Genomic DNA, 18161 nt, shown 5'->3' with positions numbered 1-18161 from the left:
TCCGTTGCCATCTTCCCGGAAGTATCTAGCATTATATTTTAGATCACTGGTTACTCTTTCCAAGTTAGTGTCATAAACCATTTTTCCTAAGGAGAAGTTGAAAGTATTATATAATTGCATTCACAATATCCTTTTTAGAGAGGATGGAAAAAATTTAAAGTCTGACAGTAATAGTTTTCATCAAACTATTGGTTCTTAATGGCTTTCTTTGAAATAAGTCATCTTTTCCATATTAATTTACAAAAAACATGAAATAGATGCAAACACAGCTGAGGGTTATAAAGCAGTAAGTAAGAACTTATATTCAAACTGCTCAAGGAGCATTTGTGTTACATGCTATTACTTTTCAACAGGTACAACTATACTAGTCTGTATCACTTTGTTTTTTGTTTTTTTGTAGTACTGGGGATGGAACCAGGGGCCTTCTACCTCTGGGCTATACTCCCAGACCTATATTATATTTTATTTGGAAACAGAGTCTCACTACGTTGTGAGAGCCTAAGTAACTGAGGCTGATTTCGAACCTGTGTGATCCTTCTGTCCCAGCTTCCCAAGTACTGGGATTATAACCATGTGCCACCATGCTCGGCTAGTCTGCATCACTTTGTAGAGACCATCAACACCACCTATTCTCCCCTTCTCTCAATCATCTCATGAGTATGAATTAGTGGGGAAAATAGTCTCCACAGAAAACTCAGTGCAAAGGTCATAAAGATGTTATTAATTCACAGTGAAAGAAAAAAAACAATTATGAATAAGAACCTTTAACCATAAAATAGTCTTACGAGCCACAAATCAAAACTTAAGATCTTTTTCTAAACCAAAGCAAATGGATTTCAACTTAAATAATAAGTAACTTAACCCTGGTGTAATTTTATTAGAAACCTAAGGCAAAAGAGCAAAAGCATTAGAAAATAAAAATTTTACAAAAGAAAATTTAGAATTTAATTAGTATAATTCTCATCACTAACACTACTTTATGTTATTAATTTCATTTCAAAGAATCAGTAGATTCCATCCTGGTCTAGAAAGAAAGATAAAATATGACCTAGTTCTTATATTGAACAGGTGCTAAAATTAGGGGGAAATGATATGGTTAGAAGCAGAATGAAAGGAATGATTAATTCTTCCTGAAAGGAGCCATATATTGTGTACCTACACACACCATGTCAATATTGGGGGGGAGGGGGGTAGCTGAACAGAAACAGTCTTCACAATCTAGCAGGAAAGAGAAAAGTAGGAGAACAAAATGCAATTAAAAATGTTATAGAAACTATGTGGTACATGCCTGTAAGCCCAGCTACCAGGAAGGCTGAGATAGGAAAATTCCAAACTGGAGACCTTCAACATAGCAATATCTTATCTCAAAATTAAAGTAAAAAAGGGACTGGAGAACAAAGTGGGAAGATAGAAGTAGTAGAGCACTTACCTAGCATGTATGAGCCCTGGGGTTCAATTCCCAGCACCAAAAAAAAAAAAAAAAAAAAAAAACAACGGCATAGGGTCTCATCACTGAACAGTGACCCTTAGGAGGAAGGAAGAAAAGAAAGTTTGAATATAAACTTGGAGGATCAATATGCTTTCATTTTCTTCTTTTTCTTTACTTTTGGTACTGGGGTTTAAATGCAGGGCCTCTTGCATACTAGCAAGGTACTCTACCACTGAGCTACATCCCTAGTCCATGGATGAATAAACTTTTGATAAGCAGAAGAATCCTAGGAAGAGGGCTTGCTGGGCTACACAACAGCACAGGTAAAGGAACAAAATGGGAGCATTTAGACATAATTATAAATAATCTTAACTGGTTTTTGCATGAGGGTATAGACAAGATAAAGGACCCCTGGACATAGATACAGGGATAAAGAAGGAACAGCATGGCCTCAGAGTTTAATAAAAAGAACCTGATGGTAATACAAAAGAATGAAAAAAGTAATACAAAAACTGGATGAAAAATTAGCAGAATGGAGATAAGCTGCACTATCTCTGAGATAACATATATGAATATATTTTAGAAATATTAAATAATCTCTATTCTCTTCCTTAAAGTAAATTAACCCAAGCTATGTAAGTGACAGCAAGATCACTGATCCAAAATTAGAGAACAATTAAGCCGGGCGTGGTGGCGCACGCTTGTAATCCCTGTGCTTGGGAGGCTGAGACAGGAGGATCGCATGGGTCCGAAGCCAGCCTCAGCTACTTAGTGAGGCTCTCAGCAACTTAGTGAGATCCTGTTTCCAAATAAAATATAAAAAAGGTCTGGGAGTATAGCCCAGAGGTAGAAAGCCTCTGGGTTCCACTCCCAGTACCACCAAAAAAAAAAAAAAAAAAAAAATTAGAGAACAATTAAAAACTTCCTAGGTTTCATCTAAAACTCAAAATAAAACCAAATAAGGCAAATGTAAAAAAGTTCTGATATTTTCATATTCTATATTTTGGAACTAGAGGAGTTCCAAAATTCAGTACAAATAAATCTATCTAGGTGTTCCATACTAAAACATAGATAAAGAAGTATGTAAACCAGTGGGTTTTGTGACACAGGGTTGTAGTTCCAAGACTTATGGGCTGAGACAGGAAGACTGCAGGTTTGAGGATAACCTCAGCAACTTAGCAAGAGCCTATTTCAAAACAAAAAATAAAAAGGCTGGGAGTATAGCTCAGAGGCAGACTGTTACTGGGTTCAATTCAAAGAAAGGAAGACAGAGAAGGAAGAAATGAATAATAAAATGTGTTAGCATCACTGAAACTGAAAACATAGTTACTTCTTGGTATGCCAAAAGTATTCAAAACAGTATTTAAATTTACCTGTTAAAGTGAAGAAATCATGTGAGTGATATGGAGTTAAACCTGCCTACTATGTTAAAAAAAAAAAGGCAAGGTTGAAAAACACAGAAAATAAAGCCAGACATTTTCAGGAATCAGCTTCAAACACTTCTTTTGGCTTCCTATAAAAAACATTCCAAAAATAAAAGCATTTCATGTGATGATTTAAAATAATCACTCCTAAATATTTTAGTGATAGAAAAATCAGTCATTGTGACATTGTAGCTCAAGTCCTTTACAATGAGAGCCCCAAATTGGTGGCACCATTCAGCAAAGAGATCCTAAGCATGGCTCACCATGTTTACAAGTAAAAGACATGTTTTCCACCTAACAGCATGTTCATAAATATGACTGTGATAAAATTTACCAGAAAAAAATTCACTATACTTTGTCTTCAAAGCAGTTAAGTGCCAAGACATCCTGCTGCCTCAGCATCTATGTGTTGAGACCCCACTCCACATAGTTAATCGGCAAAAAAAAAGCCCCGAGAAGGAGGTATCGTCTCTGGCCAAAGTACCCCCCACTTTTAGATACCCTTCACTATTATTCCTTTTAACTTTCTACACGAATTGCTCCAGTGATGTGAAATCAGGACTATAAAAAGAAACTGAGTCCGTGGAAATAAACTCTCTAATAATTTGTCTAAACGTCCTTGGCTCTGCTCAACAATAATGAGAAACTGGCCAGAATTCAGGTACTGTGATAAGCATTCCAGCTGCAGCAATTACAAAGGGTCTCAGACCCTCACTCCAATCACTAACTTAGGTTAAGCCATTAACTCCGGTAAGGTAGCTCAGTTCAAGGTAACTGTTTACCCTGGAGATCCTGCCTAGAGACAGAGAAGATAAAACCTTGTGTGTGACTTCGAAGCAATTTAGTTGATGAACAACTTAGTTGCTCAAATACAATAGACCCAAGGAAGAAGATTGTTGACTTTTACCTCAGTATGAGCATTCCTGGAGACAGAGAGACTGACCGCATGGTTAGAAATGAATATGACAAAATAAAGGACAGATGTTCTAAATATATATGTATGAAGGAAAGGAAATACCGTGTAAGAGTAAGAAAAGCATTTTTGAATGAAGAAGAGCTTATCATAAGAAAGTCCCAACTGGGAAAGAAAGGAATTAGAAAGTTAGAAGAAGGTTGCAGAGGGTTTGTGACAGGGAAATGGATTATTAAAGATGAGTAGGCTTTTAATAGGCTTGTTGTCTAAAGAAGAGTGTTCAGCAGTTAAGGAAATACATCTGACAATTAAAACCAAGAACTTTGTGGTGTTGTTTGTGGTATTTTGTCTGCCAAACTGTGTTGTGAGTATGCTTAAGCTTTCAGATTTAGAAGATGCCAACACCTGAAGACACTCTATCGCATCCATCTGAATCACCACATCTCCCCACACTTGCTATATGAACTGAGCCCAAAAGATGGAAAGTTCCAAGAAAGTTAAAGAAGATCCCCCGAGAAGCCCCCGAGCCTTGGGCATGCCTGTTTTTCCTGGGAGATCGGCCCCTGAAACTGCTTATCTGCAAGACCTTGGAGAGGATTGGGAGTTAATCTCTCGAAGATCAACAGCCAGCTGAAGGACTAGTTTTATTACCTTTGTTTACATGTCATTCATTATTATTTCACAGTGATTGCATTCACCACCTCTTCTCTTTATCATTAACTTTACTGGTGAAGGGTATAAATTTTGGGGTTTTCTGTAATAAAGTGTCATTGGCTCAAGAAGCCTTTGTCCATCTCAGGTTCTTTCCAAAGCGTCGTACCTAAAAACTTAAGGAATTCATAGAGGGGAAAGAATGGCTGCAGATAAGTTTCTGCAGAACTCCACCTGCCTTTTGCCCCATCTTTCTGAGGATTTGACCGGGAGCGGACAATAACGACCCGACTGAGATTAGTCGGCAACAGTTAAGTATTGGTTAAAAGTGTACTTAGTTCACATATTTCCTGGGTAGATATAAAGTGAAAATCAAGTCTACCAGGATTTAGAACATATAAACTAGCAAACCAGTTTCCAACCTCGTTTACATTCTCTCTGAAACAAGAGATATAAAAATATAAAAGAGAATAAAAACAGATAGTATGATGCAATGAACAAAGATAACTTCACATCAGTAAATATGTTGGGTGTCCTCAAGCCCATGTCCAGGCTTAATGACTCAGCAGGAGGATTCACGGATTTAGCATATGGTCATATTCAAAGCTAAGATTTTTCTTAGGAAATAAATACAAAGCAAAATAAGCAAAGGAAAAGGCACATATTGAAGGTGGAGCTGAAGAAAACCAGGTGTAAGTGTCCAGAAGTCATCTTTATGGGAGCACACAAAATATGGTTATTTCCTACAGCAACAAGTTGTGACAATACATACAAAGTGTTATCTACCATAGACCACCCTAAGAAACCTGATACTCAACATGTTTACTGGATGGGGGTGGTCATGTTGGTACCTTCTGCCTAGCATGAACCAAAAACCTTTTGACTCCTAGAAGAAAAGCCAGTGATCCGCATCAAGCATATTGTACAGTTTAGCTACAGTGAACCCATAACTCATTATCATTTAGGAACAGTTTTATATCACTGTAGAGAACTACTTAACAGCCAAGAGCCAACCTTTCAAAAAGGCAATATAAAGAGAGACAGTCTCAAGACCCGCTATTTTTAACTCTTTGCCACACAGTACTCCAAATATATTGTGGAAAAATATTAATGTGGGCAAATTAATATGCTCCTATCAACTTCAGATGAATTAAAGACTTAAACATATAAAGTTAAAAATAAATAATAAACCAATAAAATAGCTAACAGTTGATCTGAAATTATGTTCCCTGCATTTTACATGCATGACCTTATTTAATTTTCACTGTAATACCATAGGATAGTCAAGGACAACACTCAAAATACTCAACAACCAGCATCACAGAAACTGCTTGGCTACTGTACAGGTTAGGTCTGGACTTTCTGACTTCAGCCCTGGAGGTAGGTACTGTTATAATCTCCAAAAAGAAAATTCAGGCACACAGCTAATACATGGCATAAACGGGGTTTTAATTTAGCTTGTTCTAGGCTCCAGCTCTTAATTCATTATGCTATAATGTCTATCAATTTTACAAAATACCTGTATGGTCCTAGAATGGGAAAGAATGTCTTAACATACACATGAATGCACATAAGCATGGTTACATGGGTACACAGGGAAAAAGACAAACATTGCTACACTTAATTACATCAAAATTTAAAACTAGAAATGGCAAAAGACATAAAAAACAAGGTTAAAAGCCACCATACCCAGCTTCAAACACTTTTTAAAAGTGGTAAAAATAAAGAAAAAATGACAAATTGAACAATTTTAAGATTGACTTTTTTTTTTTTTTTTTGGTGGTGGTACTGGGGTTCCTGGAAGCCCTTCTACATCCGGGCTACACTCCCAGACCTATTTTTATATTTTTATTTGGAAACATGATCTTTTAAGCCAGTGCGATCCTCCTGTCTCCTCCTCTCAAGCACGGGGATTACAAGCGTGCGCCACCACACCCGGCTTAAAATTGACATATTTTCTAATCAAAAGATACTCAAGAGATTTAAAAGACAACCTAAAGAGTGGAAAATATACACATGAAATATTTTATACCCATATCATATACTTATATATGAAATATTTATATATAAAATATGATGATTTATTTACAAATCAATAAGAAAAAATACAGATAATCCAAAAATAGGCACTCAAAATGGAGGATATACGAATGGTCAATAAATATACACGAAAGTACTCAATGAGTAGTTATTGTGAAACACAAGACAAAATCTTAGTCCAATGCTATACCACTCCCAGGATAAAAAACATACAAAAAGACAGAAAATACCAAGTTAAGAAAGTAAAATTTCTAAAATGTTCATTTATTGCCAGTGGGATCTGTAAATAGGAACAATCACTTTGGTAAATTCACAGCATCTACATTCTTTTTTTTTTTTTTTTTTTTTTTGGCGGGTCTGGGAATAGAACCCAGGGACATTCGACCTCCAAGTTACACCCCCTGCCCTATTTTTTTATTTATTTTATTTATTTATTTTGTGTGTGTGTGTGTGTGTGTGTGTGTGTGTGTGTGTGTGTGTGGTACTGGGGATGGAACCCTTCTAACTCCGGGCTACACTCCCAGATCTATTTTATATTTTTATTTGGAAACAGGGTCTCTTAAGCCAACAAGGCTGGCTTCGAATCTCCAGGATCCTCCTGTCTCTGCCTCCCAAACCCAGGGATTACAAGCATGCACCATCACGCCCAGCTTTTATTCTTTATTTTGAAGCATGGGCTCACTAAGTTGCGGAGGGCCTCACTAAGTAGCTGAGGCTGTCCGCGCGAACCACAATTCTTCAGTCTCAACTCAGCCTCCGGAATGCTGGGATTACAAATGTGCAACACCACGCCCAGCTACCTACATTTTTAAGTATATCCTAAAACCTAAGGATCCCTTCCCTATATATTTTAGTAACAGAAATAAACAAAATGTTTACCAGAAAGCATAAGAAAAATATACAGAACAGTGCAATTCATTTATATCTGAAACTAGAAAGAGCCTAATTTAAAGGCCAATCAGTGCAATTCATTTATATCTGAAAACTAGAAAGAGCCTAATTTAAAGGCCAATCAACAACATTCACACAAAGGAATATGACATAACAGAAGAATGAGCAAACTGCAACCAACAAATATATAACATCAATTAAAATAAGCCAGACAAAATAATACATGTTTACAATTTCATTTATATAGAACTCAAAAATAAGTAAAATTAACTTAATAGTTTGTGATAGTAATTAAGAGTGGTTGTACTTCTTTCTGTGGGGTGAAATAATGACAGGAAGGAACAAAAGTGTGAAACAAGTATATACATTTGTCAAAATTCCCCGGGCTGTTTGCAGATTTGTACATTTTACTGTATATAAATTATACCTCATCAAATACTGCTGGCATGTAAACAAACAGCCAGGATTCTAGACCAGTGTTATGCAAAGTAGTCAGTCTACAACTATTATTTGGTATCCTTTAAAAGGAGCTTGCACTAGAATGTATTTCAAAACACTGAGAAAGTCTTGCTCTGAAAAGAATGTTAGCTGACTAAAGAGTGGGTTGAACTATGTTAGTATTGGCACAGTATTGTAGATTCTAGGGAAATCTCATCTTGACCCGAACTGGAATGAACACTGTTGCAGGGGCCAAATAAAGTAAGAACATGCTAAATTATTTTTGTTTCAAATAGAGATATTAATTTGAATCATTTTAGGAAAAGGAAAAAAAATGAAAAAAAGCTAAGTAGAAATAATAAGATGGCAGAGTCTAGCCCCAGTGTATCAATAAATGCAACTATAATTGGATTAAACTCACTGATTAAAAGAAAAAGTCAAAATATTTTTTTAAAAAATACATTATTGCCAGTTGCAATAGCATATGCCTATAATCTCAGCTACTCAGGAGGCTAAGGCAGGAAGATCACAAATTCGAAAACAGCCTTGGCAAATAGATAAGACCCTGTCTCAAAATTTTAAAAATGTTAAAAGGGCTGGGGATGTAGCTCAATGGTAAAGTGCCCCTGAGGTTCAATCCTCGAACCAAAATAATAATAGCAATAATAATACTAATGATAATAATAACAACAATAATTTGCTATGTATCAAAATGGTTACCCTAAAACGAAGATAAATATATAAAAGTAAAAGTGGTAAAATATACTAATATGATGGGAGGAAAAGAGATCTTAAGATAAAGCATATAAATAGAGGTAGAGAAAATCTAAGAGGGCTAACATAATGACTGAATGACTACTTTACCATGAAAACAGTTTTGTTGTTGTTGCTGTTGTTGTTTGCAGTACTGAAGATGAAAACCAGGGTTTTCTACCTCCAAGCTACACCCAGCCCTATGTTTTATACTTTATTTTGAATAGTGTTCCACTAAATTGCAGAGGGTCTCACTAAGTAGCTGAGTCTAGCCATGAACCTGCAATCCTCCTGTCTCAGCCTTTCAAGTACAGGGATTACACGTGTGTGCCACCACACCCAACATGAAAATAGTTTGAAGAGGTGATATAACTAACAAAATAAGCTTTCAATACTCAGCAAAAAACTGACACAATTCTGAACAAAAATAATAAATCTGCTATCACAGTAGATCTCAACACACTCTTTTCAACTTTCCCATTAATTTTTCATATTTTCTTAAATTTTTTTATTTTTATTTATTTTTTATTTTTTATTTTTTCCAGGTCTGGGGATGGAACCCAGAGGCATTTGACCTCCGAGCTACACCCCCTGCCCAATTTTTTTATTCTTTATTTTGAAACAGGGTCTCACTGAGTTGTGGAGGGCCTAAGTAGCTGAGGCTGTCTGCAAACCACGATCCTCCAGTCTCAGCCGAATGCTGGGATTACAAGCGTGTGCCACCATGCCCGGCTTATATTTTCTTAAATTTTTGTCTTCCCCTTAGGTAAAAGAGAAAGACATGGACACCATCTTGTTTCAAAGCACAGAATGAGCGAACACTTTTGATGTTTCCCATTTAATTATTCACAAGCTTATTGATCAAAGAGGAAACACATGCATATTATAAATAATAGTCAATTCAAATGCATTCTGAATTCTTTCAAAGACTATTTTGTCATTAGCTGCAGTAACAGTAAGCTGAAATAGTGAACCTCTGAAAATATCTGGTACTAAGTGGCTTACTGCTGCCATCTGCTGGACACAATGTGCATTTGCACTTCAATCCTAAAGTCCAAGCAAAGCTGGGAGTGGTGGCACAGGTCTGTAATTCCAGTACTTGGGAGGCTGAGACAGACAGAAGAATGACACCAGCCTCAGTTGAAGACAACCTCAGAGACTTATACTTTCAGCAAATTAGCATCCTTTATTTCAAAAAAATAATTAAAAAGGCTGAGGGTGTGTTGCTCAGAGGTAGAATGTCCCTGTGTTCAATCCCCAGTACCAAAAAAAAAAAAAAAAACGAAGTCCAAGCATAAAACTATAACCTTCAATTATTCAATTCAATTACATCCTTTATCTAATGAGATGAAGATACTCTTTCTAAATTAAATTCACATCCTCTGTATATTGGTATAACTTAAAAGTCCTCTGGTAACAATATCTGTCAGTTTTGTACAAGTTAGAGGTTTATATGAGTATAGGAAATCATAGTGCCTAAGACCCACTTGTAATGTCACATATATACACAAAGGCTACCAATTTTATTTTCTGGGCAATTATATTTTATATAATGAATAATTAGTTATTTTAAATATACCAGATACACTTAATTAAGGTGGCATATTATCTACCTTACCTATAATGTTTTTAAAATGCTCATGCATGATAGGTCTTCTAGCTCTTACCCACATCTGCCTTCCAAGGACACAAAAAATTACACAATTCTTGTCCCTTCAGAACTTATATATGAAACCATATGATGATTTCTGGTCACCAGTGCCCCTTACAGACCAAAGCAAATAGCTACATGGGTGAGACTTTCTAGTACTTCCTTCCTCTGCCACCATGACAAGGGGACTAAAAAGAAGTCTGAATGCCAAGATCAAAGCAATTTAGATCACTAAAGACAACTGCCTAGAGAGCTACACAGATCTGCAGTAGACTTTCTAAGAGTAAAAAATAAAACTTATTGTGTTTAAGAGTAAAAAATAAAACTTACTGTGTTGGTGTCTGAATGGCACCTCAACAAAGCCCAAATCAGGATCTCTCAATAGCCGACTAACTGCCATCTTAGGCTAGATAACCCTTATCATGAGCACTGTCCTATGCTTTGTGGATGTGAGGCAGTATCCCTAACCTCCACTCTCCAAGTGGCACTCTCCAATGTGACAACCAAAAATGCCTCCAGACAGTGCTTTCCATCTCCTTGAGACTCACTGCCCTACCTTAACTTGGCCAATAGAAGATGTACATATGATAAATATATGTGTGAGTACACATAAATCAAATGTCATATTCTCCATAAGTTATGGCCCTTAAGACATAAATTCTTATTTCTAACAAACTAGAAAAGTTAATTCATAATTTTTTAAAAATTCAATTGCTATCATAAATCTCTTTATAGTATGTAAACAAAATATTCCAAAGGGTATATAACACCATACATACGATGCTGTTCATTTCAGAGGAATCATAGCTGCCAACCGGATGGACATTTCCAATGGGCTCCAAGCCCTCTTCATCCCACATGTATGTTCCATCAGAGCTATCAGACGGAGAAAGTTCAAATGAAGAACCAGCTCTATAATCTGTATCTGGTGAAATCAAATTAGTTCCAGAAGGATGTTTTGTACATTCACTCCTGTCTTCAATTGATTTAAAAAGAGAAAAAAGTTATTAGTTCACAAAAATATAATTATTTTTATGTTTTAAAAATTTATGCTCTCAGAATTTGATATATAATAGCAAATGAGTTGGTTTAAAAAAGCATTCATGACTATCATTCTGTAATTCCAAAACAAACAAAAAGCAGAAGGCAATTATAAAAATAACCTACTGAAGTATTTATTTTGAGTAAACAAAAAGAAAATTTATTAATCATCATTTACTCCTGTGGCAAGTAAATATATTGTTATACATTCACTTCTTTAATATTTCCCAAGATATTTACTTTCAAACATTCGCCAGAAACTCCCTTCTTTTGTGTATATTATTCAACAATTACCTCCTTATAAGAAAATAATTTTTTTGAAAGTCCCTTTTCTAAGACTGACAGAAGAACAAGAACTAGCATAATCTATTCCCTTGGTTAGACTACTGTCCTTTCCAGTCCCTTCAGTTTATTTGCTTGTTTGGGGAGTCTTTTACTTGGTTGGTTGGTTAGTTGGTTTTTGTAGGATATATGAACACACTGATGCATGTTTCCCAGTATTTAGTGCCATGATATCCAACTATAGAAGAGGAAATGTTTAATAAGTGCTATCCCACCTTCTTCAATTAAATAAATTAAAGCTCTTCTGGAACTATGATTAAGATTGCTAAACCAGAAAATTTCCTAAAGGAGGAAAAAAACCATAGATTGAACATAACACATTTACCCTTTGGTAGAGCTTTACTCTTAACAAATAGCAATGATCTGCTGCCCTAAAGGGAGAAATGGTTTAATTATATGCCACTGCTTGTGGGAAGAGGGGGAAAATAATTTAAAAGAATTGCCTATATTAAGGAGAAACAGGTCTACAAATGAACACCAAGGAACAAGAGTGTTCTTAATGTTTTGTTTTTGTTTTGTTTTGTTTGCAATTCTGGGGATGGAATCCAGGGGCATTTTACCTCCAAGCTACATCATAGCCCTATTTTTTTATTCTTTATTTTGAAACAGGGTCTCACTGAGTTGCAAAAGGCCTCACTATGTAGCTGAGGCTGTTTGTGAATCAGGATCCTCCTGCCTCAGTCTCCCAAATACTGAGATTACAAGTGTACGCCACCACACCTGGTTTCTTACTGGCTGTGTTCTAGATAAGGTGAAAAACAAGATAGGGAGCAAAAGTCACAAGGAAAATAAATGTTGCCACAGTTTTATCTAGATCCATTCCTGTGTGAAATTAATAGTATATTGGAATTTATTATAAGACAAACTTATGTGTGTTCAATTATATAAGAAAAAGCAAATAAATTTAAGTATATTAACACTTACCAGAGACACTTATATCTATCCATTCATCAGTTTTACTAAAAGCTTTCTCATTTTCTTTTGGAGAATCAAATATATCCTTTAATGTTCTATTTTCATGCTTTTCTTCTTTCAGAGAAATTTCTTCTGGAGTTATTCTAGTTCTATTGGCATCTTCTATATCTATAAAATCATCACTAAAGTCTTCACTTAAATCATTTTTATCAGAAGACGACAAAGATGACAAGGAAATATCATCCACATCATCACTCAGGTATCTAATTTTAGCATCATGCTTCATGGTCTGGTCATTTTCTGTTCTATAGCTTTCATTTTCAATTAGTTCTTGGTCCTTATTAGTAGCACTATCCTTAATCAAAACAGTAGCTTCTTCCTCTACACATGAGTCAGCAGGTGAATTTTTATTACTATCAACTGTAATAGTCCCAGAAAATGGAGGTCGGGTAGATTTCAGTAAAGAGGGATGAACCATTCTATACCCCAATGTAGAAGTGACACCTGGGCCACTTGGTAAAGCCAACTTCTTCCCACTAGCAGCATAAGGCCTATTAAATCCATACGCCAAATGTTCATTCCCATTGAGTACTTCTGACTGCCGGGAATTTCTTGTTAGCATACTTGACCGCAGAGGCCCTCTAATGGGTATTTGTTGGCTCTGATAAGGCTTTGTAAGATCTACAGCTCTATTGAAGGAATGTGACCTGGTTATAGATGAAAGAGGAAGGAATGAATTCTGAATGGAATGTGAGAAACTTTGTGACCTTACCATTTTTTCACAAGTAATAGATTTAATATTGTCTGGGGACTGTGCTAAGCTTTCTCCAGAACTGCTTCTGGTGGCACAGGAGTTTGCTCTAGGCCTTTGCATGGTAACAGTGGATCGGTTTCCATAAAACCCATTCAACTGCGATTTTGGAGCACTGACTGAAGAATATGAAGTCCTTCCTAGTAAGGTGCCTTTGGTGAATTTACCCAAATTAGATGGTCCAGAAAAAGACTTTTGGTTTAACTCCTCTGTAGATGAAACAAACATAGTGGATGGCTTTGCCAACTTTGATGTGAATAAAGAAACATTCTTCAAACCACCTTTTATCCCACTTTTATCAAATATATCTTGAGTAGGAGCATGTTTTTCAGGATCAATTAATTTATCATGTAAATTTTTAGTATTGTTAGGCTCTTCAGTTCTTTGTGCAGTAAGTTGGTATTTACTTGTTTTTCTCCAATTAAATGAATGAGACAATGAAGAATCAAAACCATTATTTTTCATGTAACTTTTGACATTACTACTTTTGGAAGTTCCTAATAAATTACCAGCTGTCCCATTTGTCATTGGCTGCAGTGTACTTCTTACAGATTTTGTTCCATACTTTGGCAACTTGGAACCCAAAAATGTCTTGATTTGTGTTTTTTCTTCCATGAGCTATAAGGTGCATTTGTTCTTAAAATTTGACAGAATCTGAAAAGAAAATAAAGAGTAGATTAAAAATGCTTAAATAAGAATAATTACATGGACATATGAATGCATATAATTATATAATTACATGCAGGAAAACTAAAGGGTTATTTATTATTCCTACAGAACTCTTAATAAATATTAAGTATAGTAATTAAATGAATAACTTTATTCTGGAAGAAAATAACATTTTTATAAACACTATAAATTTTGGCTATGGATGATAACAGAAAAACTCATAATACTTTCCAATTGAGATTATTACTAAATTGCATTATAGCCCCTTAAAGTAGGTTCATTCTGCCAGGCATGGTGGTGCACACTTGTAATCCCGGCACTTGGGAGACGGAGACAGGAGGATCACGCTGGTTCAAAGCCAGCCTTGCTGGCTTAAGAGACCCTGTTTCCAAATAAAAAATGTAAAATAGGTCTGGGAGTGTAACCTGGAGATAGAAGGTTTTCCAGGAACCCCAGTACCACAAAAAAAAAAAAAAAAAGTAGCTTCATTCTGATAAAAGGAAGAAAAAAAAACTGGCAGTCATATTAAACATAATGTCATTTTACAAATTATTTTCATATTTACTTTTAAGTGATTTGAATATTATTATTTTTCTTCTCCCATTCCAATTCTCCCTTCCCCTTACATGATATTGAGATTGGCACTGATAATTCCATATATATGCATAAAATCAATGAAAGTGTTTCGTTAATTCTCTCCCTCCCACCACCTCTACCCCCCCCAGACCCCTCTCATCACTCCACTAGGGTTTCTCCTCCACTATGTAAACTCCCTTTTATAACCCAATTACTCCCCACCTTCCACATATAAGAAACATGACCCCCTTCACTTTCTGTGACTGGCTAATCTCATTTAACATAATCTTCTCCAGGTCCATCCATTTTCCTGCAAATAACATAATTCTGTTCCTTTTTATTGCTGAGTAGAATTCCATTGAGTGTTATTCTCATAAATTTGTAAACCACCTTTCTGTTAACAGATATCTAGTCGGTTCAATGATTTGGTTATTCTGAACTGTGCTGTTATAAACATGAATATGTATGTAGCAGTTTAATATTCTGATTTCAATCCCCTTAGAAAGATATCCAAGACTGGATCAGAAAGTGGATCCATTCCCAGTTTTCTGAGGAACCTCTATACTGATCACCATAGCAGGTGCACTAATTTGCAATCCCACCAGCAGTATAGAAGAGTTCCTATCCCCCTATATTCTTGCCAGCATTTACTGTTGTATTCTTGATGGCTGCCCTTCTAATTGGGGTTAGATGAATTTCAGTGCAATTTTGATTTCCATCTCCATGATTGCCAGTGATGCTAAACATTTTTTCAGATATTTATTGGCCTTTTGTATTTCTTCTTTTGTGAAGGGTCTATTTATTCTAATTGCCCTTTTCTTGATTAGGTTATTTGTTATTTTAGTGTTAAGTCTTTTTAAGTTTTTTTGTATATTCAAGATATTAATCCTCTATCAGAAGAGTAGCTAGCAAAGACCTTCTCCTGTTCCTTAGGCTTTCTCTCTTTAGACATCCCTTTGCTAAACAGAAACTTTTTAATTTAATGCATGTCATTTAATTCTTGTTTCAATTTCCTGAACTATGGAGGTTTATTGAGGAAGTTTCTACCAGTGCCTATATGTTGAAGTGTTAGTCTTATGCCCTCCTCTAGTAATTTCCAAGTCTCTGGTCTAATTCCAAGTCTTTGAATCATCTTCAGTTGACTCTTATGCAGGGTAAGAGGTTAGGGTTTAATTCCCTTTTCAACAAATAGATAATCAATTTTCCCAATACCATCTGTCAAAAAGGCTCTTTTCCCCAGAGTATGTTTTTGTTATTTTTGTCAAAAATCAACTGGCTATAAGTGTGGGGATTTGTTTCTGTATCTTCTATTCTGTTCCACTGGTGTGTCTATTTTTGTGTCAATACCATGTTGTTTTTATTACTACAGCTCTGTAGTATAATTTGAAGTTAGCTATCATGATGCTTCCTGCATTGTTCTTATTGCTGAGAATTACTTTGGCTATTCTGGGTCTTTTGTTTATCCATATGCATTTCAAGACTGACTTTTTTCCAAGCCTTTAAAGAATGACATTGTCTTTTAACAGGGAATGCATTCCTTTTCAATATAGTACACAAAACTGTAGCTAGAGCAATAAGGCAAGAGAAGGCAATCAAAGGAATAAAATAGGGGAAAAAAAAAGAACTGAAATCATCTCTATTTGCAGATTATATAATCTTATACTCAGAAGAAAAAATACTCAACCAAAAGACTTCCAGGGCTGATTAACAAATTCAGCAAGTAGTAGGATACAAAATCAATCTACAAAAAATTATTAGTTTTTCTATATGCCAACTATGACATGAACACACTAAAACAGAAATCTGAATAACTATTCCATTCACAATAACCTCAAAAACAGGAATAAATCTAATCAAGAAGGTAAAAGTTCTCTACAATAAAAATTATAAAACACTTAGGAAAAAAACTGATGATCTTAGATGATGGAAAGATTCACTTGATGTTGGCTAATCATAATAAATATTAACAAAATGGCCGTTCTACCAAAAGTGATCTATAGATTCATTTTGCAAATTACTAAATAACATATACTAAGGACCTTCCTGTGATATCAGGGAAAAGGGCTACAACATTTCCCTGTGTCAGAAATAGACTGGAGAGAAAATATGTTATTTTTCACTTCTCTATGGAGTTAACTCCTTGTCTAAAATGAGGGTAATACATATTATCTCCCAAAAGCATCTTAAGTATTAAACTCACAATATATTGTCACTAAAAAATGTTTGAGGTTTTGTTACTTGGGAATAAAGTAATGATGTTAAGACCTAAATAATCTATTTGGTATCAATAATATTCACCCATTTCTAAATATACAAATAACTGAAATACAAATTATATCAATCATCTTGAACTGTGGTTTTAAGGCTAGTCTGATGTCTCAACTGTAAAGTTCTCATATCTACATATACTGTAAAGTCATTTCACTTACTGATGAGCTACCTTCTCTCTTTGAATGCTCACTAAAATTTCTATTCAGGTGCATATGACTTTGAAATGAACTAAAAAGTTATAGTCAGCCGTATTTTGTAGCCATACTGTCTTTGATAGAGGTCTACCTAATATGCAACCTATTAATATTCTAAAAAATATAATCATTAATCATTTGAAAAAGTACATGCTGAGTACATTATCTAATAATATATTCCTTGAGATACTGTAAGACTGTCTATGAATTTTTATTTAAAATTTACACAGGAGTGAGGCATGGTGGCGAACACTTGTAATCCCAGCATTCAGGAGACTGAGACAGTAGGATCGCGGTTTGCAGACAGCCTCAGCTACTTAGTGAGGCCCTTTGCAACTAAGTGAGACCCTGTTTCAAAATAAAGAATAAAAAATAGGGCTGGGGGGTGTATCTCGGAGGTAGAATGCTCCGGGGTTTCATCCCCAGTAAAATAAGAAAAAAAATAAAAGTAATAATAAAATTTACACATGGCTTGAAAATGTCCAGAAATATCTGAGTTAGTTTTTGTAATAAATTTTAAAATTATAACATATGGCCAGGCATGGTGGCGCACGCTTGTAATCCCTGCACTTGGGAGGCAGAGACAGGAGGATCACACAGATTCGAAGCCAGCCGCACTGGCTTAGGAGACCCTGTTTCCAAATAAAAAGTATAAAATAGGTCTGGGAGTGTAGCCCGGAGATAGAAGGGCTTCCAGGAACCCCAGTACCACAAATAAATAAATAAATAAATAAATAAATAAATTAATTAATTAATTAATTATAACATTTACAGAATTAAAATTATACTTCTAAAAGAAATTTAAAACTACTTATAAACTTTTTTAAAAAAATTAGCAAGATCAAAGTTCCTTGATTGTAAAATGAGTCTACAGCAAAGACATTTGTCCAAAGTTACAAGTTTATAAATTGCCATAGAGGATGTGGGCTCAACTCTTCCTAGTTCCACCAGGGCCAAGGCAGACTGCCTTCATGATAAAGGAATAAAATATTCTGAGAGGCTTACTGACTAGCAAGGGACAAGAGTGAAGAAAGAAACTTAAAAGCTAATGTTAGAGAAAACAGAATGACTGTAAAGGGCTTAGGTATTAATTAGAGAACTTTTGCTGAGAAACTGCAAAACCTGTCACTTTTTCAAATTCCTTTTATATCC

The 18161-nt window shown here is 35.3% G+C and overlaps 1 protein-coding gene across 4 annotated transcripts in view; it reads right to left on the bottom strand.

The window, feature by feature from the left end:
- The window catches only part of CCSER2 (coiled-coil serine rich protein 2), a gene marked incomplete at both ends in the record, with an annotated part of 108259 nt that extends 94345 nt beyond the window's left edge, over positions 1-13914 (bottom strand). For all 4 annotated transcript variants that reach the window (XM_080695266.1, XM_080695268.1, XM_080695267.1 and 1 more), the window contains 2 exons: positions 10970-11162; positions 12494-13914. In XM_080695266.1, coding sequence (XP_080551392.1) covers positions 10970-11162; positions 12494-13914 — 1614 coding nt within the window. The remainder of the gene's footprint in view (positions 1-10969; positions 11163-12493) is intronic.
- Between the last annotated feature and the right edge of the window lie 4247 nt (positions 13915-18161).

Source organism: Muscardinus avellanarius (genome assembly GCF_963383645.1).
Source record: "Muscardinus avellanarius genome assembly, chromosome: 4".
Lineage (NCBI taxonomy): Eukaryota > Metazoa > Chordata > Mammalia > Rodentia > Gliridae > Muscardinus > Muscardinus avellanarius.
This window is presented reverse-complemented; position numbering and strand designations above follow the sequence as displayed.